Source organism: Paroedura picta, chromosome 7 (assembly GCF_049243985.1).
Source record: "Paroedura picta isolate Pp20150507F chromosome 7, Ppicta_v3.0, whole genome shotgun sequence".
NCBI lineage: Eukaryota > Metazoa > Chordata > Lepidosauria > Squamata > Gekkonidae > Paroedura > Paroedura picta.
This window is the reverse complement of record NC_135375.1, coordinates 57,438,962-57,464,281: the sequence shown is the minus strand read 5'-3', so window position 1 is coordinate 57,464,281 and position 25,320 is coordinate 57,438,962. Positions and strand designations below refer to the sequence as shown.

Below are 25,320 nucleotides of genomic sequence, written 5' to 3'. Positions count from 1 at the left end.
CTAGACATAAAAGCAAATTAAAAGTTTCACAATCTTCACAAATCTCATGATCAGGCAACTGAACAAAATATGAGTCACTGGAATTACATATCCAGAAAATAATCCTCCTTACATTTGCTTTGAGCTTTCTAGTTATTCAGGCAAAACTACATTAGCTTGGTTATAATAGGCAAAGGGAAAAAGTTTATGAAAAGCACTGAAAAATATATAAGACCAATTTTTAAATTTATTGTTCATTTATTTTATTTAGATCAGTGGTTGTCAACCTGGAGGTCGGGACCCCTTTGGGGGTTGAACGATCCCTTCACAGGGGTCGTGGCAAGGCGAGCAGCTTGGCGGGGGGCACCATCCATGCAACAGCCTTGTGGGGTAGATCAAGATAGAGTGCTTGTCTGCCTGGAGCAGCGGAAAAGAGCGAGCTTGGCATGGTGGGACAAGAGGCAGAACTGAACTGAGAAACCCCAGGGGGGAAAAAACAATTTATATACAATCATGAACAATGGATCTTCACACCATTGGTCAGTTTCGGTTTAATTTCTGTGAAAGAACACTTGCATAATTTTATGGTGGGGGGTCACCACAATATGAGGAACTGTATTAAAGGGTTGCAGCATTAGGAAGGTTGAGAACCACTGATTTAAGATGGATATATGCATGGATCTCAGCCGTCCAAATACCTGGTTGCTTGACACAAAAATATAGCAAGTACACAGTTCTAGAAGATTGACAGTGACCATAAGCCACTGATGACAGGAAAAAAACAGGAAATGAATGCCACATTTTAAAGCCCAAGAATATTTAGAGATGCCAAGGTCAAAGCGGTACTGGTAGTAGACAGAACTATACAGCAGCTTTCATGGCAACAATATAGGTATTCATCTGTCCATGTTTTGCATGCTATTAAGTGCAAGCACCCACACATTCCAAGGAAGGACTGCTAGCACGTGTCATACAACCAATACCTCAAAGGAGTAAGAATGCAATGGTATCCTTAGGTAAAGCACTCACAGAAGCAATAGGCTCAGAGGACAACTTACTTGTTCTGAAGGGAAAGGACCTCCACTAAAACTTATTAGAAAATCTTACATTCAGCAGCACTCTACCTGACCTACACTGATCTTTCCAGGTAGGTAGCCCTGCAACATAGCCCCACTCCAAGTCACATGTCAATATTTACTTGCAGTTCTCACACTCCTGTGTGCCCAGTATGCCACCACCACAATACTTGGCAGATTATTTTGGCGCTGGAATAGGAAAAACCTATCTGACTAATCTTTCAATAGTCAATTTCACAGCCAAAATACCAATGATTGTGGAAGTAATTTAAATAATGCATCTCAAAACACTGTAAATCAACAAAAACCAATATAGGGAAGCAATCCTTTCATTTTAGAAAAATGTTCAGAAATAATTTGAGTATAACTTTTAAAACAGATGAACATTTTAAATCCAGCAACAGCTATCTCTTAAATTGTCACTACCAGTGACACTTGTCATTACTATTTAGCATAGGAATACAGGACATGTGCTTGAGTGCGGGCCAGCACTAACAGTCATACATTACACTGAACATTGTTCCTTCCTCAAGAAGGCCGGAAACCAACATGAGAAAAGGATATGGGGCTACCATTTGAAAGTGCAGGGACCTTCTCATTCATTCAAACACTGTAGTCACAACCGCACATGGCAGCAGCTGGAATCACACCAGCATACATACTACTAGAGAAAATGAATGGGGGAGGGGGGAAGGGGAGGACATAAAGCTCTTAGAGTGTCTTCTTTCCATACCTTGCCAGAATGAACAGAGACGGGAATGAGGTTTTGCTCCCTTGCTAGAAAAGTTAGAACCATCAAGACCAAACACAGTTCTGCTCAAGGCAGCCCCTTAATAGCAAGCACATAATGAAAATGTGGAATCAGAGAGTCAAAGAAGCAGCAGACAAAGAAGGATGCCATTTACAGTCTCAATCCATCTTATTCTAGGCACCGCTATACAGTGGACTCTAGGAATGTCCAGGGCATGAAAACAGGGAATCGCAAGCTTCAAAATCCTTCAGGAACTGAACCATTCAAAACAGAGTCAGGAAACCTCTTGTCAGGTGTCAAGTGTGTCCTTCACGGCACTTCTCGAGTCTGGGAAAAGGTAAGCTTGGAACAATCTATATAAATCAGACTTCTTATCCACATTACTTGGAGGCACCCTCACATGCAAGGTCAAAATGCGCATTTTGGTAAGCAGAGTAGGCGATTTTAGCAGTGAGCTACCATAGAGCGAAATGGTGAGCGCCCCTCTTATATCGGTTACAGCAAGGAAACTGAGCCCCCCGCCCAATCCAGCGACCCGGCTGCTAAATTAAGAAGCAGCGGAGTCGAGAGGAGCGAGGCGAAGGGACAAGGGCGCGCCTGTAAGGGGAGCCGCAGGGGCGGCGGAGCGGCTACTTACTTGCCCAGGAGCTGGTCGTGCTCGTTGCGGATCTTGCCCAGCTCGATCTGCAGCTTGGCCCTCTCGCGGGCCGTGTCGTCCAAGGTGCGTCGGGCATCGGCCAGCTCGGCCTCGTAGAGCGCCTTGAGGCCGGTGAGCTCTCGGCCGCGCACCTCCTCGCGCTCGGTGACCTGGAGATGGAGCGCGCTGTTTTCCACCTCCAGGCTCCGCACCTTGTCGATGTAGACGGCCAGGCGGTCATTGAGCTGCCGCAGTTCCTCCTTCTCTTGCAGCCGGGTGATGCGCGTCGGGCTCAGAGGGGTGGAAGCGGCGCTGCTCCGGGTCCGCTGCCCCACCGGCGTGGAGGCCGCCACCGCCGCCGCCATGGCGCGAACAATGCGCGGGGAAGCAGGAGGGCAGGAGAAGGGGCTGCAGGGCGGGAAAAGGGAGGGCTGGCTGGCTGGCCGGCCGGCCGGGGAGGGGCCCGGGTAGGGCGGCAGAAAAAGAGTCGGCGGAGGGGAGGGGGGCTCCGGCGCTGCACCGAGAGAGAACGCGCCAATGCAAAATCCGAACGGTGCAGGAGCAACGCCAAAACCGAGAGTTGCAAATGCTAAATGAGGCGAAGGCAGAGCGTGAATGAAGGAAGTCGAAAGTCCGGAGAAAGGAGTCAGGATCGGACGGGGAGGGGGGGGAGGCGGGAAAACAAATTAAAGAGCCCTCGCAGGTGTAAAATAAAAGCAAAGGAAAATCTTTGCTCAAAGCAAGGGAGGGGGAGGAAAAAAGGGGGAAATTAAGCGCCGGATGGTACCGCCGATTCAAAGGAGTGAGCCCGCGCGCGCCGATTCCTCCCCCTGCCGCTCCTCCCCAGGCAAAATAAAACAAAACAGGCGGGCTCAGCACAGAGCCAATATGGCCGTCGCGCGCTCAGAACGAGGCCTCCCTGTCCCTCCCCCACACACACTTACACAGATGGCTTCGCACGTGACGCAAGCTCAGCCAGTAGGACAGGGAAGCGCGTGGAGCTTCCCTCTTTATGGCAGTCTAGACGCTAAATTCAAAACCCGCCAACAGCAACTGACAGCGGAGTGGTGGCGCGCGCCCGCTTCCCCCTTCTCCTCCCCTCGACCCCCAGCGCGCGTTCACTAAGAGGCGGCTGCCGTTCTCGTTTCTCAGATCCTGCAAGGCGGAGGGAAGGGGCTGAGGCCAGGCGCTGAAGGGAGTGACTGCTGAGCCCCCGCCTGGGGACGGGGATGGGGTTACATTGCTTTTGGCTCTAATGAAGCGGGTTGTCCCCGCTTGCCTTTCTGAACGCTGTTTGCCGGGGCTGGAAGCACGGGAAAATGGCCTGTGAGCGAAACATCACCCATTGCTGTTTCCAGCAACGTTATCGTGGCAAGTTAATAATTGTGGCTTGAATACCTACAATGCTCACCCAGAACAACAAGTCAGGCTTCTATCCCGCCATCGAATGCGGAACAGGGAGCCAAAGGAGATCAAAGCCTTTTGACTGGACAAAAGCCGCGCTTCCAGCCTAACCGTTTGCTATGGGACTGGGAACTTCCATTGTGTTCAAAGGGATTCCTAAATTAAATGTGTTTGGCATTGCCCCTTTACTCCCATAAACATGAGTAGGTTTAAAACTGAAGTGGCATGGTGTAGCCGGATCTCCTCAGATCTTGGGAGCCAAGGACGGTACTAGTTGGGAGGGAGACCACTGAGGAAGGCAATGGCAAATCACCTCTGCCTCTCTATTGCTTTCAAAGCCCCTTGCTGTGGTAGCCATATGCTGGCTGCTACAAACACACACAAATCTGGGCTATACTCTGGCTGCAGGATATTACCAAAGAGCAAACATTTCAGATACTGAGGAGTCACTCCAGGCCATGAAGCTTCCTGCATAGCTTTGTAGGATCTTGTCTGGTTGAGCAGAATTAGGAGAGGCAAAGGGATAAACAAACAGTTTTAAAAGTAACCCAGTTATCCTCAGGACTCCCTTTTGCTATGTCACTGTTCTAGAATAATACTAATAATATTGTTTGGAAAGTGCCTTACAACTTGGTACAATATAATCCTTATCAATGAGTTCTCTTAATATTTTGAAAACTGGCCAGGGGGTGGAGCATATCTGGTCAGGTTAGTGCCTGAACTCAAATCTGGCCCAATCAGAGTTTGGGCTGGCTCCTACAGCTGCCACCCTCTGACATTCCTGGCTGCCAAAGCCAGTGCGTGCGTCTGCCATGGTCTCCACTCCACCTGCATGGTGGACGGCTGTGGTGGCGAGGAGGGCCAATGACAGCTCCCGCCAGTGGCCCCCATGGCACCTGCCAGCACCAATGCCGCCACGCCTCTACCCCACTGCCTCTGGGGGCTGTGTGGGGGGCAGGAAAGGCAGGAGCTGGACCACCGGAGCCTCCAAGAGGCTACTAGCACCCGCTGCATTTAAGAGTGGTCTTCGGGGCCAGTAAGTACATAAAATAAGACACTTCTCACCTGCAGGTTTATAGGGTAAAACCTGATAAAATACCAAAACTGAATTATGAGATGCATAAAGCATATTGCGCATAAAAAGCTTTATAAAACCGTGTGTAAATGTTATTGTTTGATGTGATATTTGTTTTTAGGCCCATGTTTTATGGTCAGGGTTCTAACTTGAACAAAGTTTTAGTCTAGTGATTTACTTTGTTCTATTGCTTTTGACCAACATGGCTGCCCACCTGAAATTATACCAAACGTATTAGTGTAAAATAAAACGACTCATGTGCTCCTTAAAAACTAGCAAGTTTTTTTCCACATTATTATTATTATATTATTATTATTTCAATTTATTTCCTGCCACACTCAGCTATCCCCCATACAATAAATCTCCCATTAAAAACCCAAATAAAATTAACAAAAACAGTGAATAACAGCATGGCGGTAAAAATAACCCCACCTCTAGTCCAACCAACTCCCTGGCGGGTGCCATAAACAAAACACTAACACCATTTTGTGGTCCTCGTAGCCTACTTTCTCAGATTCATGATTTGCCAGATGCTCCTGTCAGGCAACAGCAGACCTTTCCTTTGTTGTTTCCTCTGAAGGTTGAGCTACATAATTACAATTTTTTAAGACAGAATGCTATTGTGACTGAAGGACAGAAATGGGAGCAGTCAGTGAGAATGAGACTATGTAACTGTTTCCTGTTGAGCTATTTTCCCACTGAAAATTGCCTCCTCCCTAGCTGATTTACCCCATTTGAGAAAATTTACAGGCACCTGAAAGGCCCTGAGGATTAATTCAAGCTAAAATAAGTGCAAAGAAGAAGTGAATATCATAGGCACGGAGCACATTGCTTCATTGGTATACTGGAGAACAAGCAATTAAGCCGCATAATTAATTTACAGTGTAATATGTCTAAAAGCTTTATCTGTGACAGGAACACAACAGTTCCAAAGACCAATGACCTAGCTTACATAACACAAATGTTAACAAACTACTTGCATTAGGTGAAATGAATTAATCTTTGATTTAATCATCTTACAAATACTGAACATGTACAAAATCTGAAGAAATATATTTCCCAATGGTGACAACCACTAAAGATAATCATTGAGTTAAAGTCAACTGAGAAAAATGTGGGCACCACCTTTGGGGAGGTGCCATGACTTAATGGTAAAGCATCAAGGTTCTTGGTTCAAATCCTGACAACTCCAGTTGATAAGGCACTAAGTGATGTGAAAGCCTGAGACACTGCCTGGAGGGTGGCTGCTAGTCTGAGTAGATACAATACCCACATTGATAGACCTACAGTCTGATTCAGTATATGGTGGTTTCGTGAGTTCACCAAAATGAAGAAACAGCAAAGCCCAAGCAGAGCCATAAAAGATGCAACAGAAAATGTTTAATACAAATACTGGAAACAGTTGCTGACATGTTTCAAAATATTTTTCAGAGGAATTATGAGTGCATGCTTGTGGACATGTTGGTAATAAAATGGTGGTATTATTGCAGACAGGCTTCCTTGAGTTAGGGTTCTATTCAAAGCAGAACCAATTTTAACACATTCTTGTACTGGAATAGAATCATCCCAACATATACAAACTGGTTTCATCTGAACACCATGTTCTTCACAAGACAAGTTAGTACTAGGCAGTACTTTGGAACTTCCAGAAGAGGAAATAGTGATGACAAGTGTAAAAAGGGCAAGGGGGAAATTGCTGTCAATAACTTCCTTTTCAGGTATACAGGAATTGTTATAGAATTAATCAAATGACCAGCATAAGGACAGTTCAAACTCAATCCATCAAAGATGTGATAAAAGTACCAATAATCTATTATTATTGTCACACAGGACCTCAGGCAGCAATCATGGGTCTTTTCAAAACAATTGCTAATGCAGTAAAGCCTGTTAAGAAGATTATTTTGAGCTTAATAGTACAAAAAAACTATTTCACAGTACATATTAAAAAGGACAAACCAGGTTAGTTACTGGGAATATAAGATTTTAAGACTATATACATACAGCCTTGATTTCTTTTCTGATTTCTAACTTCAACTTCAAATAGCAAAGGCATTTCACAAGTTTTTAGACATGAAATATAACCTGCCAGCATGTTCTGATTACTATAAATGGTGGTGGTAGGGGAGCTAGTTTTTGCCAAAGCATTGTAGGCTGTAGTTGGCTTGCACAGAACAGTCTTCAATGGGTTCTCAGTATATATGAAAGATTGGTGATAGTTCTTTGATTATTGCTTTCTCATAATTGGTCTCCAAATAATTTTTTCATCATAATAGACATGTTCAATCAATATGAACCTAACTGATTAAGTAACCCATTAATTAAATGCCATTTTATTATTTTTTATTGTAAAACAAATTAAAGACTCATCTAAAAGGGCTTTGAACTGAATTGGTTTACAGGGATGACTATTTGTTTTTTATACCCCTTTTTGTTTCCTTTTTCAAATATTTTGTGATTTTTTAATATTTTTATTGTCTTGTATTTTAACCTGCCTGTTAGCTGCCTTGAAGACTGATATGGGTGGAAAGGCTGTCTAAATAAATAATAGTATATATCTAAGACAGGCTGGAGTTGTTATAAGCATGCCGGTAAATCTGACAAAACATTTAAAAGAAAGGCAATTTAACAAGATGAACAAACAGTGGTTCATGAATATCCTAAGTGCAAATTTTCTACATAGTAGTTTTCAAACTGTTCACAAAAACGGTGATGTAGACTGAAAAAATGTGAACTGACTGAATTATCATTTTAATCCCACATCATAATATTGGGAAGAGCATGCTTATAATTAATGTATTAGAATGAGAACAATTTATGTATTCATAAATTTGGATGTGCCCCTTATTGCCTATGGGGAAATTACTCAGGCTTCCCAGAGTGACTGTATTTAAAAAAAAACAAATGGCCACCAAATCTGCAGGTAATTTTGTCTTCCCTCCCTACTAAAGAACCCACCCCCATGTTTGAAGGGATTTCAACAAAGGAGTCAAATTTTATAAACCCCTGAGATGGATGCCCCCAACTATCCATTGTTGTATCCATTGTTACCTATGGGGAAAACACTCTGTCTGAGGACAAACAAGTTTCTGAGAAATTGCTGCAAGATCAACCAAGCAGAAAGCTAATATGTTCTTCCTAACTGCTTCTCTCCTCTCCCATTGACCAAGGAGAATTCCTTATCTGGCCACGGGAAGCTCCCCTGATCCCTTCCTGGGATCGGATTGGCTGTGAAACCCTCCCAGGGCAATAGGAAAACAACAAAGTCCAAGTAGGCTGAAAAACTTCTGGAACTCTGTCTGATTCAGAGTTCCAGAGTTCAAATAATGAATGCATTATTTATCAGGAATGGAATATCAGAAATATAAAATATCAGGAATGCCTTTCACATGTTTGCATATTGTTAATCTTATCTGATTCTGGAAAAATAAGCTATTTATCAAGTTAGTTTTTAACAGGCTGCAAGTCCTTATTTATTGATTTCATTTTTTTTAACCTGCAACTCCCAGTAAGCTGGTTTGCCTGGGCTATGACAGTATAAACTCATAGTAGAATATAAAATCTGTTCAATGCCCTTTCCCCCCATCAGTTCCAAAAACTCTCCTGTCCGGCACATCCAGGGCATCAGATGTAAGTAGGGGAAGGCTTAATATCCTGGTCAATCTGAGGAGGGGCCATGATCTTAGCTATTACTCAGCTTCAACCAAAGACCTGACAGAAGAGCTCTGTCTTGCAAGCCCTGAGGCAAGCTTTGTCCAGGGCCCATAGCTTTCCCGAGAGCTCATTCCACCATGTCTGGGCCAGGACCAAAAAGGCCCTGCTCCTGGTCCAAACCAGGCGCACTCTTTGTGGGCCAGGGACCACCAGCAGATTTATACCTGCTGAGGACAAGGCCCTGCAGGTGGCATAGGGTGGTAGGTGGTCCCTCAGGTATGTGGGGCTGGGACCATGGTTGGCTTTAAAGGTTAGCACCAGAATCTTGAACCTGATCTGGAATGCAACTGGCAACCAATGCAGTTGCCTCAGCACCAGCTGGATGTGGGCCCTCCATGATGTTCCCATGATGACCCTAGCAGGTGCATTCTGCACCAGCTGCAATTTCTGGGTCAAGGACAAAAGTAAGCCCATATTGGCTGGGAGTGGCAAGCTGTAAATCAAATAAATAACAATAACATAGGTGGGCTACTTGGGCCGGCACAGCGGAGCAGGCCCAAACAGTCTTCCCCGATCTCCTGGCAGCCAGAAGGCAACAAAGTGCATCTGGACAACCTCCCTCACTTTCCTGGTAGCCAGGGAGAGCAGCATGGCAGAGCTGGCCTGGACGGCTTCACGTGGTCTCCTGGCAGCCAAGAAGTCTGGGTGCATAGTGCAGCCATGATGGAGCAGCCTCAGATAGTCTCCTCTGGTGGCCAGGAATTCAGGGAGAGCAGCATGACTGCAGCAGAGCATACCTGGACATCCTCCCCCACACACACACACACTCCTATCTTACCTCCTGCCAGTTGTTCCTCCTCATGCCAAGTGCCAGGAAGTGCTGGATGGAACTACATGGAACAGATGCATGTAGTGACTTCATACACAACCTTTTGACACATCCATTGTCTGATGGGAACATTCCACAACACCACTCCTGTCCATGAGATTCTGTCAAACAGTTTAAAACATCTTAAAAACCTAGACAATTTCACCACCACCTCCTCTTCTTCTGTTCTGAAACTGTTCAGAGCCAATGATGGGAGAATCTCCTGAAGTGCAGGGAGGCACTGACGTAACCCAAAGGGACATGAGATGGAAGATTGGAGGGAGGAGACCATGCTATTCAATTTTAATGGAAAGCCCTCTGGAGAAATCATTAATGGTTTTGGTGTAAGATGATTTGCTGTTAATGACTAGATTTTTATTTCTTTATCCAAAACTCCTCAGGATGCTGTGTAGAATAACAATTCTACTATATTCTACTATAATAACAATAACCAGTGCATTCTTCTAGCCTCATTTAGCTCAAAAGATTTACTCTTTAACTCAGATGACCTGGCCATGTGGATCCATGCTCATTCTCTTACAGAATGGCCTGCTTGAGGTCTGGAAGGCACCTATACATCTATCATTGTGTCCAATGTGCAAAAGAGAAATGTTCAGGAGGGCATTTTTATAATAGGATTAGAACTATAATAGAACAGAACAATTCAGGTAGATACTGTTATAAAGGAACCGGATTGTAGTCTACTGCAATGAGTCCACTGTAACTATTATTCTTGCTATCATCTTGCATTTACTGTTGTTCTATTGACTGAGCTTATGGTGAGAATACAGCTTGATCAGTAGCATAGGAATATGTTGGAATTGCAATTAGCAAGTAATTTGGTGAAGTCAGCCTTGAAAGGCTGTTGCTAACTAGTAGCTAAGCTGCATCTATGTGCTCACTAGTGATGCCTAATGGTCACTCTGAGGTGGCTGTGGAGAAATCCCAAGCACATGTCTGGGGATTCCTTTATTTAAGATGGGCTCCCACCCACTTCCTGTTTCTTCAAGAAGTAGAAGATCAGTGTGTGTGTCTTTGCTGAAGCAAGGAAGTAGCTATTAGGTGCTCTGCTCTCTCTCTCCATCTGCAGATGTGTGGCATGTAGTATGCCTGGAGTATGGCATAGAGCCTTGCAATGTGTTTTCTATGTAACTATCTTTTAAGATTTTATACTTTGCTTTTGTAAGCAGATAGAAGCAGATGAATATGATGTATTCTGTAAATAACTTTTCCTAGTAAAGATTCTTTCTTTTGAACCTCAAAGGTGAGTCTGGATCTGTGTCTCAGCCACAAAAGTAACTAATAGATACACACTTTCAACAAGCTCTGTTACCCTGCAGCTCTATTTTCTGGAGGGGTTCATGATCAAGCCATGTCTAAAAATCCCAACAGAATGACTTGCCCCTTAAAGAAGGCAACTAAACCCAATTCTGGTAAGTACAAACAAGATGTCAAAAAGGGAGTGTACTCCCATACCAAGGTAGGGTCTCAACTCTGGACTATCTGCTAAAGGTTACTACACTGCTTGGGGCCCCATTTTTTGAGGAAAGAAAGGTGTTTTAAAGCTCTGATCTAAGCTATTTGTTTAGTGGGGAAGGCACTGGCAAACCACCCCGTATTGAGTCTGCCATGAAAACGCTAGAGGGCGTTGCCCCAAGGGTCAGACATGACCCGGTACTTGTGCAGGGGATACCTTTACCTGTAAACACAAATCAGTTTTAATACTGAGTAATTGCCAACAATGATGTAGTTTTTATAGCTTAGATTCTATTTTATATTCACATTTACTGCACTGTTTGATAGACATTTCTTCATATGCATAGCTGATTAGATTGTACAATACCTAATGAATATTTTTATCAGATTTAACACTTGTATAGAAATACAGCTTAGCATTGTGACTAAATGTTGAATGTGTTTTTATATTTGTATGATGGAAATTTTCTGGTTGACAACTGCATTATTAAATTGAATTGCAATCCATCTTGGTCTCCATTTTCACAATAAAAAGCAGAGATAAATAAATAAATATATATTTTCAAGGATACTGGGCAATGGACTACAATGCTAAAGGAAACAACAAATTAGGAATTTTGGCAAAGTACCTGTTACAGATGAAAGTATTTCCCATGTGTGCACAGGCAGGATAGAGCAGCTGGCATTTATTGCTTCCCATGCAGTCAGAGCTTATATCAGGTATTATATTTTCTCATTCACCAAGCATTATATAAATCCAGCAAGAGGAACTATAGGCAGAATAGTTATGATCCTGCCCAAATAATCTAAACAGAACGGTGAAATTAACTGTGTATGGAAAAGGAAATATGTATTGTATTAGGACAGCATGTTTCAACAGGAATTTAACATCATCCTGTTGAAATGCATTCATATGGGATTTATTTTCTGCTTCTTAGAAACTAACAAGAGATTGTGCAACTGATTCACCTGATGAATGCAAAGAGAATTCTTTTCAGCTTTAGGCCACATTTTGTTAGCATTCTTTGGTGCTGAATCATCACTAGGCAAACATGTACACAACAATGGCTAACTTGAAACTCACCTCTCCCATAGAACTTCAATCCTTCCAAGAAAAACATCTGTCACTCTCATATAACCTTATCTACAGGGTGGCAATTTCCCTTGTCCAAACATGATAGGGTTGTCAGTGAATTTTCATCTTGAACTTAAGCACAGAAATGAACATGTAGCTGGCCATTAATTCCTATTTTCTTGTTAGTGTGATTTTTCCTCCAAGGAACTCTCTGGTGGTAGGCTGCTTGACTTTCAGACTATAGGCAGTTCACGGGAATGCTGTTAGGCCTGCTGATTTGGAGCACAAGTACAATGTGGAAACTGCAAATTGGAGCCACTCTTTTTCTTGGATGCACGACACTGGCTTGCTGAAGCTACTTCTAATTTCATTTTGAGAGATCTGAGGGAAATTGAGGAACATCATTTCATTTTCCAGGCAATGGTAAAAAAGTGCCCTCAAAGAGTGGAACCACTCCGCACATTCACAGATAGAAGTCTGATCCTCTCTAGCTCTTCCCATGGAAGCCCCCTTTGTCATCCGTGGCAGGTAGGTTGTTTCAACATAGAGGGCCTTTTCGCACAGGGATCTTTGTTGCAAATTGTTTGCGGAATGAAAAATCGCCATTTAAAATAGTGGAATTCGTCGTTATGCATACCTGCCTTTGTAGTGGAATCAGTTGCGTTTTTTAGCGTTTCCCACAGGCTTCCGGTCTCGGCAGAAATCGCTAGAAAGGAAGCGCTATTGCCAAGCTCGTCCCGCCCCTGGCCGTCAAGCAGCCAATGGGCAGCCGTTAGCATGCTCCCAAACAGCCCCTTTCCCTTTAAGAAAGGTTTTTTAAAAAAAAAACGACCCATAGCAACGAATCTAGGTAGATTCGTTGCTACGGAGAGACCCATCCAGCTGCCTAATGTGAGCTGTCGTTTGATTGTATGATCGTTTGCACGCTGCCTCGAGTGATAAAAAAAAAATCCCCCCCCCTCTCACGGTCCCGATTTTCGGCTGAATTTATTTGTAAAAAATAAAGGGACTTTATTTCAGCAAACGGGCTTTTCAGTGGTTTGTGCTTAGTGACTAAAGGTGAAGGACTGAAGCCAGGGAAGCCTCTAAACAGAAAGAGGCTTGCCGGTGCGTTTATCCCCGCTCGCTCGGAGAAAAAAAAATGGCGATCGCTTCGCCGGAAGTTTGGAGGAGAGAGCCAGGGGGAGGGACTTTGAAGAACCAGCAACAATGGTAACGCACAGGTCTTTAGCGCTACTGTTGCAGATTGGTTGCAGGAGTGTATCGCTATCCGGAGGGTGAATCCACTTTTCTGGATTCCCCTGAAAGCGCCACAACGAAGCGCTTTTTGCTGATTGGTTTCAGGATTGTTGCAGATTGTCTACGACGTCGTGGGTTATGGCAAATTAGTAGCGTTTCCAAATAGCAACCATTCTGCTACTTTGAAGCCGTGCGAAATGGCCCAGAGATTTTACTGCAATTTAGCATGCAAAGTGGAGCATTTTTTTTAAAGCATTTAAACTATGTTGTCGTCAAAGAGAGGGCTCTGGGAAACTTTGGACCTGGTTTGATATTCTAATATCTAGGTGTAAAGAGCATAAAGCTCTTGGCAGGCTGGCATGATATTGGGATGGGAAGGGGGTTCCTGAAGTGAGAAAGTGACTTCTGAAGATCTGTGGGTCCCATGTTAGCAATACAATAGCTGGGATGTGGGAATGCCAGAAAGGAGGATGCGTCTTTAAGATTGAAAGCAGTTTGTATGTGCTTCCTAACTAGAGCAAGGAAGCAGAGTTCATGAGAGAGGTCAGTTGGGCATGTCATGTCCACTGATACCCTCTTTAGAGTGATTGGCCTGACTGTGCTTTTGCCTAGGCCAAAGTGAATGTCCAAAGTCTTGATTATAGAGGCACAGGGATGCCATTCTAGTCCAACAATGAGGTCTGTTGTCAGAGGCAACATTCCAAGATCTGTTGCTATTGGTAACAAGAGGAAAAGGTGAGGTTCAGAAGAGGAGGGTTTCTGTTGATGCCCATGTAAGGAGGGTTGTGCTCAGCAGGATGGGCTTCACCACTTTTCCTGATAAGAAAGTCAGCCTCTTGTGGGCATGAAGCACTGTAGGAGGGAGAGTGACAGGGGAGCTGCAATTGTCCCTGAGTGCTGGGCAGATCCCTTGGACTGCCTTTTCCTATTGTGGAATACCCCCACTCCATGTGATCCTTTCCTCCCTCTCTCAAGTTCCTTTAAGCGCCACAGCTTGCAGAGGCTCTGATCGGGACTATGGCCCTGACCCTATCCCTTTAAGCGCTCTCACTGGGACTATGGGAAGGGAAGCACCTGCAGAACTGGTGCTTGCCCCTATAACTTCAGGACTTCCCTGGCTTGCTGAAGATTCCAAAGCCTCCTCGTGTGGGTGGGACTCTGTGTGGAGGCTTTGGAATGTTCAACAAGTCACCATAAGTATACACACTTCTTTATGAGTTGTAAAGATGCCCAAGAAAGTCTTCTAGGTGATAGAGCTGGAAATGGCCATTGGGAAGGGAGAACTAAGGTAAGGAAACTGCAGGAAAACCACCTTGAGGTTCCCACCCTGAATCCCACCCATTCCTGACTCCACCTCCAAAGCCTCCAGGTATTTCTCATCCCAAAGCCGGCATCCCTAATTACCATTTATTTGTTTCACATGTGTTACCACTAGTGAGGAAAGTGATATTCAAGGCAACAATGAATACAAGGCTAAAGTTGGACAGGGACACTTAATACCAACCCCTACTATTATTTCTCTAACTCAGCATTGGATACAATAACACAGTAAATGCCCCTTCATGACTCCCCACATTTGCAAAAAAGAAAGGAAAAATAAGCCCAGTCAAGCTCAGAAGCAATGCTCTGTTCAACACAAAATTAACTCACAGAATTCACTGAAATATGATGTTAGCATAAGGCTAATAGCATAAAAATAAATTAGAGAAATGCACCCATTGGCCATGACAGCAAAATGGAATTGTGGTTGTTCAGAAGTGGTAGAACTCTAAATACCAAATGCTAGGGAAGGGGAGGGACAAGAACTGCTTCATTTCCTGTGTGTGAGTGTCTATTAGCTGCTACCACAAACAGAATGCTGGACTCAATGGACTTTGGTCCAATTCAGCTGTGATTTTCTTATACAACCTATTCCCCATTGCTCTGCCACACATTTATTGAAAATATTCTTTCTCTTCATGGATTCATTTTCCTCCAAACATTTATTTTCTTTTCAAGTCTCCACAAGATAATTTCCCCTTCCAAAAATAAATTTCCTCACATCATGTATTCATTAATTTTCTTTCTAAAAAATCACATCCCAAATTTAGAATGCAAGAGAAGCCAGATCACACCAATGGTCCATATAGTCCTGTTTCACACAGTGGCCAGCCAGGTGTCCTGGAAGGTTTACAAGAAGATCGGGGGCCAAAGATTCTCACATAGTTGCTCCCTATCACTGATACTTACTGCATTTCATTTGCCATGTTTTTACCCACGTACCCAGAGATTCTTTTTGTTCTAACCATCTTTAACCGCTCCTTATTATATAAAAAGGGTAAGGCCACCTAGGGAGGAGTTAGGGCGGGCCCTGTCCAGGATAAAAACTCAGAGGGCCCAATCAGGAGCCGAGTGTCCATCCAGGGCCAAGCAGCCAATGGGGAGGCGCACAAAGCACCTTCCTATTGGCCCCTCACCAGGACAGACTAAAATTCCATTCACCCAGCTCAGTCTGGCTGCCAGTCTGCTCCTGACCACCGCAGGGAGAGGAGGTCAGCAGAGCTGCCAAGGGGGATGGGAACACAGGCTGCGCCAGCCCTTTTCACCTCAAGGCTGTCCTAACTGTCATGTCCAACTGCAAATTCCCTCAGAACCCTGACAGAGCTGGCAGGAGGCTGCAGAGTGCTTCCCCTCCACCCTTCAGGCCTGCTGTGAAGGAACCTCTGACAGGTCCTGACTGAGGGAAGGAGGCCTTTCCAAGAGCAACGCAGAGGAGCCTGAGGGCCTTCCTTTTGAGGGGGGGGACTTTCCCCTTCTGCCAAACAGTTGCCTGACAGGGAGGCCACAGAAAAGCCCCTTCTCACTTAAAATACTGCTCTGTCTGGAGGTTAGACACAGCCAAGCCATGTGTCTTTCTTCTTTGCAACTCTCTGCAGATTTGAGGCCACTGCACAGCATTATTCTGCAGAGGAAACTGGCTCTTTTGTCTCCTGTATCATCTGCACAACAACCCTGTGCAGTAGGCCTCAAGTCTTTCAATTCAACAACAACCACCTGTGTGGGAAGCCTTAAATGTTTCTTTTCTACCACAATCCTCTCCAAAGTAGCCCTTTCTGCCTGGGGAGCTGATCGTTATACTCTGCAGGTGAGCTGTAATTCCAGGAGCTCTCCAGGCCACACCTGTAGGTTGGCTACCCCTGGGTTGGAAATATTCCTGGAGGTTTGGAGGTGGGACTTCAAAATCATACAATGCCTCAGAGTCCAGCCTTCAAAGGAGCCATTTTTGCCTGCAGTTGGGAGGGAGTGGTGCAGGTGTGTCCCTCCTGGCCTATGGGTTATGGCCAGCCCTTACCAGCAACTGTTTGTGTTCTGGGGCGCAGACAGGCAGACCAGCATCAGTTCTGTGAGTCTGGAAAGTGCAGGAAGATCTAAATAAATATTTACAGCCTGAAACTGTAAATAGAGAACAAGTAAATGTCTGGAGACACATCGTAACTGAAATGACTTATTGGCCTGGCAAATAACCTTGGCCCTGGCAAATAAAAAAAACAGTATAAAAAACCTTACTGTGCTGTGCACAGAGAGTCTTCCTCTTAGGGTTGCCAGCTTCCCTGTGAGGCTCGCTACCCCACCTCCCTCATGGGGAGTCTGCTATGGAGAGAGAAGGGGAAGACGATTGGAAAATGCTTTGAGACACCTGAGGCCTGCTGGGTCACTGCGGCCCATTCCCAGTTCTCTCAGATCTCTCACAAACCCACATACCTCACAGGTTGACTATTGTGGAGAGACAAATGGAAAAGGTGTTTGTAAACCGCTTTGAGACTCCTTTGGGTAGTAAGCAATAGGGTACAAAAATCTGTTCTTCTAAGGAGCAACCATGAAAGAAGCATGTGGGCATATAACATTTTACCAACAGTGAAAACATGGGAGATAGAAGGAACAGGGTGGACACCTGTGTACTGTGACTACCCCATGTGTATTAGGGCAGAGGGGCATTTTGGTGAATGTGGCGTAATTCACACAAGAAGGGAAATGACGCATAACTGGGAGGAATTGGTTGCCATGTAATCTTCCTCTAAGAAGAGTCTCCAGTCTGATTTTCCCTTCACATATCTGAGGACATGGCTCTGGAAAGCTCATCTGTAACTACTATGCCACAATTCCCAAAGGTCAGTCCTTTCCCACAATCAACGAACATTCCACACCACAGGTTCTTGACACCCATATCTCCACACCCATGGCCTCATTTGCCACCATGCCACCACAACCTCCCACACAACACACACATTCAACTCCATGCCCTTACAGACTGGACAACTCCTCCCCTTCCTCTTATCACTGCCAAGCTCTAGCGCCCGTTGTATTTTTGGATACAATGGGCTTTGCCCCTAGTCCAAAATAATTCGGTATCACCCACAAAAAGCCCATCTTTATGTTCATTTCTGATTCTTGTAAATAAGATAAATCATTTACAAACTCAGCAGCAAAAACTGTGAATTTAGGCAGGTCATGAGAGGGAAGGCCAGAAGGAGCCAGTTTTCAGACCTTGTGGCCTTTTCTTACATGCCCAGGGTAATGTTGATCACCACTTTGGGGGGCAAGAAGTTAGGCCCAGGGATCCAGGAGGTTTTTTGCCTTATTCTAGGTCAGTGGTTCTCAACCTGGGGGTCGGGACTCCTTTGGGGGTCTAACAACCCTTACACAGGGGTCTCAACAGGGCAAGCAACTTAGGAAGGTTGAGAACCACTGCTCTAGGCATAGCGCAGGGGTCACTGGGGAATTGAGTGGAGAGTAGTTGTTATTGTGCTGTGGGTTGGTCAGGATAACCCTTGAGATCCCTTCCAGCTTTATGTTTCAGCAGCTTTTATACTAATCCGTTAAACTGCCATTTCCTCTATTGCAGGAACTGTCCATTCACTTCTACTCACTGCTTATCATTTAATTAGTTACAAATCCACAAAAGGATTATATTCTATTGCAGGACATGAATTTCCTACACTGGAGGAATTCTTCAAGTATTTCATGTCCACTGAATCAACCTTATCCATTCCTTTAACTCTGCCCAGGAACTCTAAAAAGCACATTCCCTTTTACAGATGCCACACCGATTCTTCCTCAGTAATTATTAACAGCTTTAACCTGTTTACTTGGAACAAACTACAGACTAACTGTTCTGTAATATTCAGATCTCTTCAGGATCTTGCAAACATCACATTCCAGTATTTTGATCAGTGTGCCATGAGAAGATGAGAACCACCTGAAGGAAATAGACGACTGGGGATATTTCTATTACATTTGCATGTTGTTTTCTACAAAAGGACTAAATCTTCTGCTAGTGGAATGTTCCTTCCCCACCCCTCCCCTTGCTGCAGTCCTCTCATCTCTGCAAAGAAGCTGTTCCTGGGGAGAAGGGGACCTGAGTAACAGCAATTGGAGCAAACTGGAAGTATAAAATGGGAGGGGAGAAACAGGGTATGTTGCTTTCCCTTCTCTTAGCAGAAAGATTGCTCTGAATTTAACCCATCGTGTTTAGATTGGTTTGCATGTTTCCTATGCATATCATTCAACCAGCATTTATTTATATCATGTCCTTCTTCCAGGGACCTCAGAGGTGTATACATTGCCACTGCCTTTATTCTCAGAACAACCCTGTGAGGTAAGTTAGAAGAAGAAGAAGAAGAAGAGTTGGTTCTTATATGCCGCTTTTCCCTACCTGAAGGAGGCTCAAAGCGGCTTACAGTCGCCTTCCCTTTCCTCTCCCCACAACAGACACCCTGTGAGGTGGGTGAGGCTGAGAGAGCCCTGATATTACTGCTCAGTCAGAACAGTTTTATCAGTGTCGTGGCGAGCCCAAGGTCACCCAGCTGGTTGCATGTGGGGGAGTGCAGAATCGAACCTGGCATGCCAGATTAGAAGTCCGCACTCCTAACCACTACACCAAACTGGCTCTCAACAGGCAGCAGCTAACCCAAAGTCACCCAGTACGTTTCATGGTAGAGCTGATATTTGCATTTAGGTCATTCTAGACTTAACTGTCCATAGAGTTTTCATGGCAAAGATACTGGAGTGGTTTGCCATTTCCTTCTCCAGTGGATCACCTTTTGTCAGAGGTCATTTAGGTCATTCTAGACTTTTGCAATGTATGGCTGCGAAAGTTGGACCATAAGGAAGGCCGAGCGTCAAAGAATTGAGGCTTTTGAACTCTGGTGCTAGAGAAGACTCTTGCGAGTCCCTTGGACTGCAAGGCGAACAAACCGGTCAGTCCTAGAGGAGATCAACCCTGACTGCTCTTTAGAAGGCCAGATCCTGAAGATGAAACTCAAATACTTTGGCCACCTCATGAGAAGGAAGGACTCCCTGGAGAAGAGCCTAATGCTGGGAGCGATCGAGGGCAAAAGAAGAAGGGGACGACAGAGAATGAGGTGGCTGGATGGAGTCACTGAAGCAGTTGGTGCAAACTTAAATGGACTTAAATGGGGAATGGTAGAGGACAGGAAGGCCTGGAGGATCATTGTCCATGGGGTCGCGATGGGTCGGACACGACTTCGCACATAACAACAACAACAACATTCTAGACTTAACTTTATAACTGCTATGGCTTTTAGAACAGTGGTGGTTGGTTGTAGCCAATGGACAAGAGGGGCAGTTGTCCTGGGCCTCATAGTGGGGGGATCCCTGACCATCCATGGCCACAGTCTCCCAAGGAAGGGGGGAAAGAAGAGCAGGCTCCTCCCACTGTTCACACCTGCCCTGCCAGCTAGCTTCCAGCAGCTGCAGTGTCTCCTTCTCACCTTGCACCTTTTGCTTAGCTGGCCGGTGCAGGGATGGCAACGATTCTGGTACCCCATCCTGGACTTTGGCCCAGGGACCAAGAATCACTTAAACTGTCTCTTTTTCAGAACATACCTTGGATTTAAAACGACTGTTTTCTGCATAGCACCATCGACAATCAAACAATGTGAAATAAAGTCCAAGGTGTATTGGTGATACTGCCTATATAAAGGTTCTGCTATGTAGTGGGAATATATTAGTCTATTCAGAACAATGCTATGTGTTATGTGAACCATGCATCTGCAGGGACTTGTAAATTAAGCAATTATTCCAGACTGATTTGTTAGATAAAACAAAGAAACAAGGCATTGCCAGGGCATGTTTAAGTGTTAGAGTGACACTCAGTGGAAGGAGAAGAAATGCCACCCTCTCTATTTCTCTACAACAGATTACAAATAAATATGGAGTGCTGTAGCAAGTGTAGCTACTATGAACTTGAACTGTGACTGACCCAAGGTAGCTGCATGTGGAGGAGTGGGGAATCACGCCCGATTCTCCAAAGTCCATTGCTCTTAACCACAACACCACACTGATTAACTGCCTAAGTGTACATGTTTGTGCTTGGAAACAAGTCCAAGTGAGTTTAGCAGAATTCAGTCCCAAATAAACCTAGGCAGCAGCAAGACAGACAGACTGACAGGCAGCAATACTACTGGAGTGGTCAACCTAATAATTCTACTCCTCACTGATTTATGATATGAATGTTAGTCAATTAATTAATCAGTTAATTTCATAATCAGATCTTTGACATAGACCTGTTAGGCGATTACTAGTTATGTCATGTGAGCAGGATCCAGGTATTATTAATAGTAGCATGCCCTCATTACCATCAATAGATCAAGATAAAAATTAAGACTCTGCTGTTTATTAATTTACCCACTCAGATCTTCTGAAGATTGAAATTTGATGGCAGCATAAATTGAGAAGAGGCAAGGGAACCTCTTTTATAACGCTAGTGCATAAAGGGACTGAAAGAGACTGAAATGTTGATTTTATGGCAAATAGCTACTCTTATGCAAAGCATAAATCACAAAGTATACTTGGTACACTCTACTGAATATGGGCTAAAAAGGTTTTATTACTGAATAGACAATGACTTGTTCACAAGATGTAAAATATAATATTGATTCTGACCACTCAGGAGGGAAAAATCCAAACTGCAAATGCCATCATATGAGGCACTAGAAAAAGATCGATAACTCATTACAACTAATAGTTTGATCATAAAGGAAGTTCAATCTACTTTTGAAGGTTATCCACCTTTGAATGAACAACTTTGCCAAAGGTACAGTTAGATGGTTTCAAAAGTCCTACAGCTTTCCTGGGAAAATTGGTGTGGTTGTGAAAGAGTATGGCATTGTAAAAGGACTTGTAACAGAAGGAATAATAATCAAGTATCTGTCAATATAGGTTTCAAGAAGCAGGCTAAATTTGCTATCAAGTAGTGAAAAATAAACAATTCTTTGTAAAATTGGGACCAATGATTTCTTCTGGCCTGTGTTATACCTCTATTATGATCACTACAAAATTAAACAGAAGCAGCCAGATATCTAGGTAGAAAGGTATTTTCCTGTGAAGCAGAGGAGGAAAAAATGTGGGTTCTTGGACTGCAGAAGCATCCCACTTTAAAGGGTGGAACTTATTTCCTTTCCTTTGAAAGCACTCAGGGGTGTTTCCCACTGCCTCACAGCTACCTCGGCCCAGTCCATCCTGGCCAGACCCTCAGCTGAAATACCTACATGGAAATTTTCATGAGGCAATTCACATCAAGGTGTTGGAATAGGCAAGATCTGTAGTGTGCATGATTCAACAGCTTATGAAGAATATTCTACAGCGGGCATCAGAGGAGAGGTGTATAAAGCATATTTAGATAGGAATTTCCTGGAATTTTTTCATATAATTTCTTCCTATGCTCAGTTGGAGATTTCCCTGATTGCCTCCAGAACAACATCAGTGAGTCTAACTGATAGGACTACCTCTTTCCTCTCTTCTTTACATAACTGATTCTCTTCTTAATAAAACAATTTATTCGTTAAGCAGCCAATACTGCATACCTCCTTTGCATATTTAAACTCTGCCATGATGAACCAAAGATTAATAACAATAACAGAAAAACTGGTTCTGATGAAAATACCTCAAGAACACGAATATACCTCAAGAACACGAACAAGGATTTTTGACTGAAGAAGGGAAAAGCATAGAGAACCAAGTAAGGGATATAGTAATTCATACAGAGATGTGCATAACTATCATAGCAAGATTTTCTTTAAAAAGAATACAGAAGAGACTTAAGAAGTAAAGATGGGAAATGCAGCAGCAGCAGAAGAAATCTCAAGGCAGCTTACAATGGCCTTTCCTTTCTCTCTCCACAACAGTCACCTTGTGAGATAAATGGGGCTGAAAGAGTTCTGAAAGAACTGTGGCTGACTCAAGGTCAAGCAGTAGGCTTCATGTGAAGGAGTGGTGAATCAAACCCAGTTAAAGCCCACCACTCTTAAACTGATCAGTTATTTCACTTGAGAGTTTATGGGTCCAAGATGCACATAGTCATACACTTTTAATTTTTGTTTGGGTACTTCTCAGCTATCAGCCATCAGCTAGCTTACTACAGTACTGTACATTCTGGACATTCTTGCGCACACTTTCACCAGCTTTCATAGTTTCCCCTTATTTCTTCCACTGGGTTACTTTTTAAAGCTATCACAGCTACCTCTTCTGTAGAAACTGCCATGTGTTTATTTCAAGAAGGAAACATGAACTTGACAAGTAACAGTTCAGTGCAAGATGTTTTGGTACCTGAACTGGTGCTAGAGGCAACAGTAATGGGAAACATATTTTTCTATGGTGCCTTAATGGCTCTTGAGGAGTGCCTATTTGATACAGGGTCCAAAAGATTGTGGTGTTTGATGATGTTATGCATTGTTTTCAGACTTCTGGTCTATTAAAAAAAAGTTATGATTTTAGAGAATCTATGAAAGTACATATAGGGGTATTATAATATTTAATGCTTGACTGTTTTGTTCATACTTTTTTTTAAAGCCTCTCTTCATGCAATGACACAGACATCTACCTTTTGAAAGACAGGCCTTCCTGCTTATTTTTATATGTTCAGATTCAGAGATACCATATATAACATCTTTGCACCTGGAAATGATATTATCTGTACACCGCCCGTGGCGCCGCGGGCGCCACGGACTAAATAAAACAGTAAGGGGTTCTGGGGCAGGATGCGTCCGGGATGAGGAAGGGTCCGGATTGGACCCTTCCTCATGACAGACAATCAGAGGGAGCAATCGGCAGGCGCAAAGAGCCTGCCGATTGCTCCCTCTGATTCCCAGCCCCAGCAACTGCGAGCCGCGTGCAGCGCGGCTTGCAGTTGCTCCCGGCCTGATGGGGCGAGAGGCGCAAAGCGCCTCTCACCGCATCAGGCTGCTTCCTGAGGGAGCCCCCGCGACAACAAGGAGATAGCCGCCGCCTCCCAGCCCCAGCAACTGCGAGCCGTGCGCAGCGCGGCTCGCAGTTGCTCCCGACCTGATGGCCGCTTCCTGAGGGAGCCCCCGCGACAACAAGGAGATAGCCGCCGATGCGACGAGAGGCGCGAAGCGCCTCTCTCCACGTCAGGCCGTCGCCTCAGGGAGCCCCCGGCACAACAAGAAGATGGCCGCCGCTCAGAAGACGCCGCTCTGGAGCCGCCTGCCTCCGCTCAAAGGAGCCCCCGGAAGTCGCGCGGAGCGCGGCTGCCGGGGACTCCCTGCCCGGCACAACAAGAAGATGGCCGCTGCAGAGAAGATGCCGCCCTGGAGCCGCCTGCCTCTGCTCAAGGGAGCCTCCGGCAGCCGCCTCCCTGCCCCGCACAACAAGAAGATGGCCGCCGCCGATGCCGCCCGAGGAACCAGCCGCCGCCCAACACTGGGAACAGACGGGAAGCGCCGCGTCAGCCAGCCAACAAGGGAGTCCCCGGCAGCCGCGCACAGCGCGGCTGGCGGGGGCTCCCTGCCCGTCGACCTGCCCGGCTGCCTGGGACTCCCTACGGAGCCACAGCCCAACAGGCCATCAGGAACATGCCCGCCGCCAAGCCGCCGCCGCACACGCCGCCAGACCACCTGGGAGCCGCCGCCCGAAGCCACGGCCTCCCTTCTCCACTACTTTACCTCCCCGCCGCCGAAAAAAGGACGTCCCGCCGCCGCTGCTGCTGACCGCCCTCGACTATGCCTCCGCTTTCAGGTGCTCTTTCTTTCAAAACGCTGCCCTCGCCTTTCCCCCCCTCTACCCCCGCTTTCTAGTGCCCATTGTATTTTGGGTACAATGGGCTTAATTACTAGTATTATATTAATTCCATAACTTGGCAAATCCCCTCTATCGCAGAGCGTTTTCGCTTGCTCGGCTTAACGCCTTTCCATCCAAAGTATTACAAGGGTGATTTGCCAAGATCCCCTTCGAAAATAGACTATGCACCTGTGAATCAAGTTCTCCTGACACCATCCAACATATCATACTGGATTGCCCCTTGTTCACTCAACAGAGAAGGCATATCATACCTCTTATACCAAAATGGAGAAACCATTCAAGAGACTTGGTTTGCCAATTTTTACTGAGTGATAAGGATGCCGACGTCACTTTTATTATGGCTAAATTTCTGTCCTCAGTTTTTAAACTTAAACTGTCCGATGTATCTTGACTATCTTTGTATATCCTCCTAATCTGCTTTATGCCAATAAAGGTATTGTATTGTATTATATTAATCAGGATTGCAAAAAAAAGAAAGAAAGAAAGAAAAGTACCACTGAAATACAAAACCCACCTTATCTACCATTTACAGTAAAAACACAAAAGCCATTGTTAGTGAACCCAAACGGCTGTTTCATAGATTGGCCCATTAAAGATCTGTACGTTTAAGAAGAATCAATAACATTGGACTCTCAAGCGAAATAATTTGAAGATGGTGGTCAAGGAGTCATTAATCAAATAAGTTCTGTAGGCCATAAACATTAATAGAGTCAGCTAGGGTAGCTATCCTCAGGAAATTCAAGACTTGCAGCCTTTATGCCAGCCATACTCAGCAGGGGTCATATGACCCCCTGGGAGGTCCTGGCTCATTTGAAGGGGGCCACAGAGTGGAAAATGTGAGGTTTTAGAGGGGCCCTGGTAACTGAACCAATGAAATGCCATTTTTGTCACAAAAAGAAATCATGTAATTCGTTCCTGTGTGTGCTACAATTCAAGAAAAAAAAACACACTTGCTTTTCTTGGTCAAATGGTCTAGAAATCTGTCTTGAGTA

General features: G+C 44.7%; 1 protein-coding gene and 1 long non-coding RNA gene across 4 annotated transcripts in view; one reads left to right on the top strand and one right to left on the bottom strand.

Annotated features, from left to right (window-relative positions):
* The window catches only part of LOC143840960 (uncharacterized), a 31,075-nt gene extending 28,638 nt beyond the window's left edge, over window positions 1-2,437 (top strand). For both annotated transcript variants that reach the window (XR_013232493.1, XR_013232494.1), the window contains one exon: window positions 1,984-2,437. This is a non-coding gene — a long non-coding RNA (uncharacterized LOC143840960). The remainder of the gene's footprint in view (window positions 1-1,983) is intronic.
* Window positions 1-9,430, bottom strand: part of LMNB1 (lamin B1) — a 33,826-nt gene extending 24,396 nt beyond the window's left edge. Inside the window, exon 1 of one of the 2 annotated variants that reach the window (XM_077344444.1) lies at window positions 9,412-9,430. Coding sequence is in view for 1 of the 2 variants with exons in the window: in XM_077344443.1 (XP_077200558.1) it covers window positions 2,444-2,808 (365 nt within the window). In the remaining variant the exon portion in view is untranslated. Of the gene's footprint in view, window positions 1-2,443; window positions 3,351-9,411 lie in introns of those variants that run through there. The other variant, XM_077344443.1, reaches the window with a different exon arrangement.
* Between the last annotated feature and the right edge of the window lie 15,890 nt (window positions 9,431-25,320).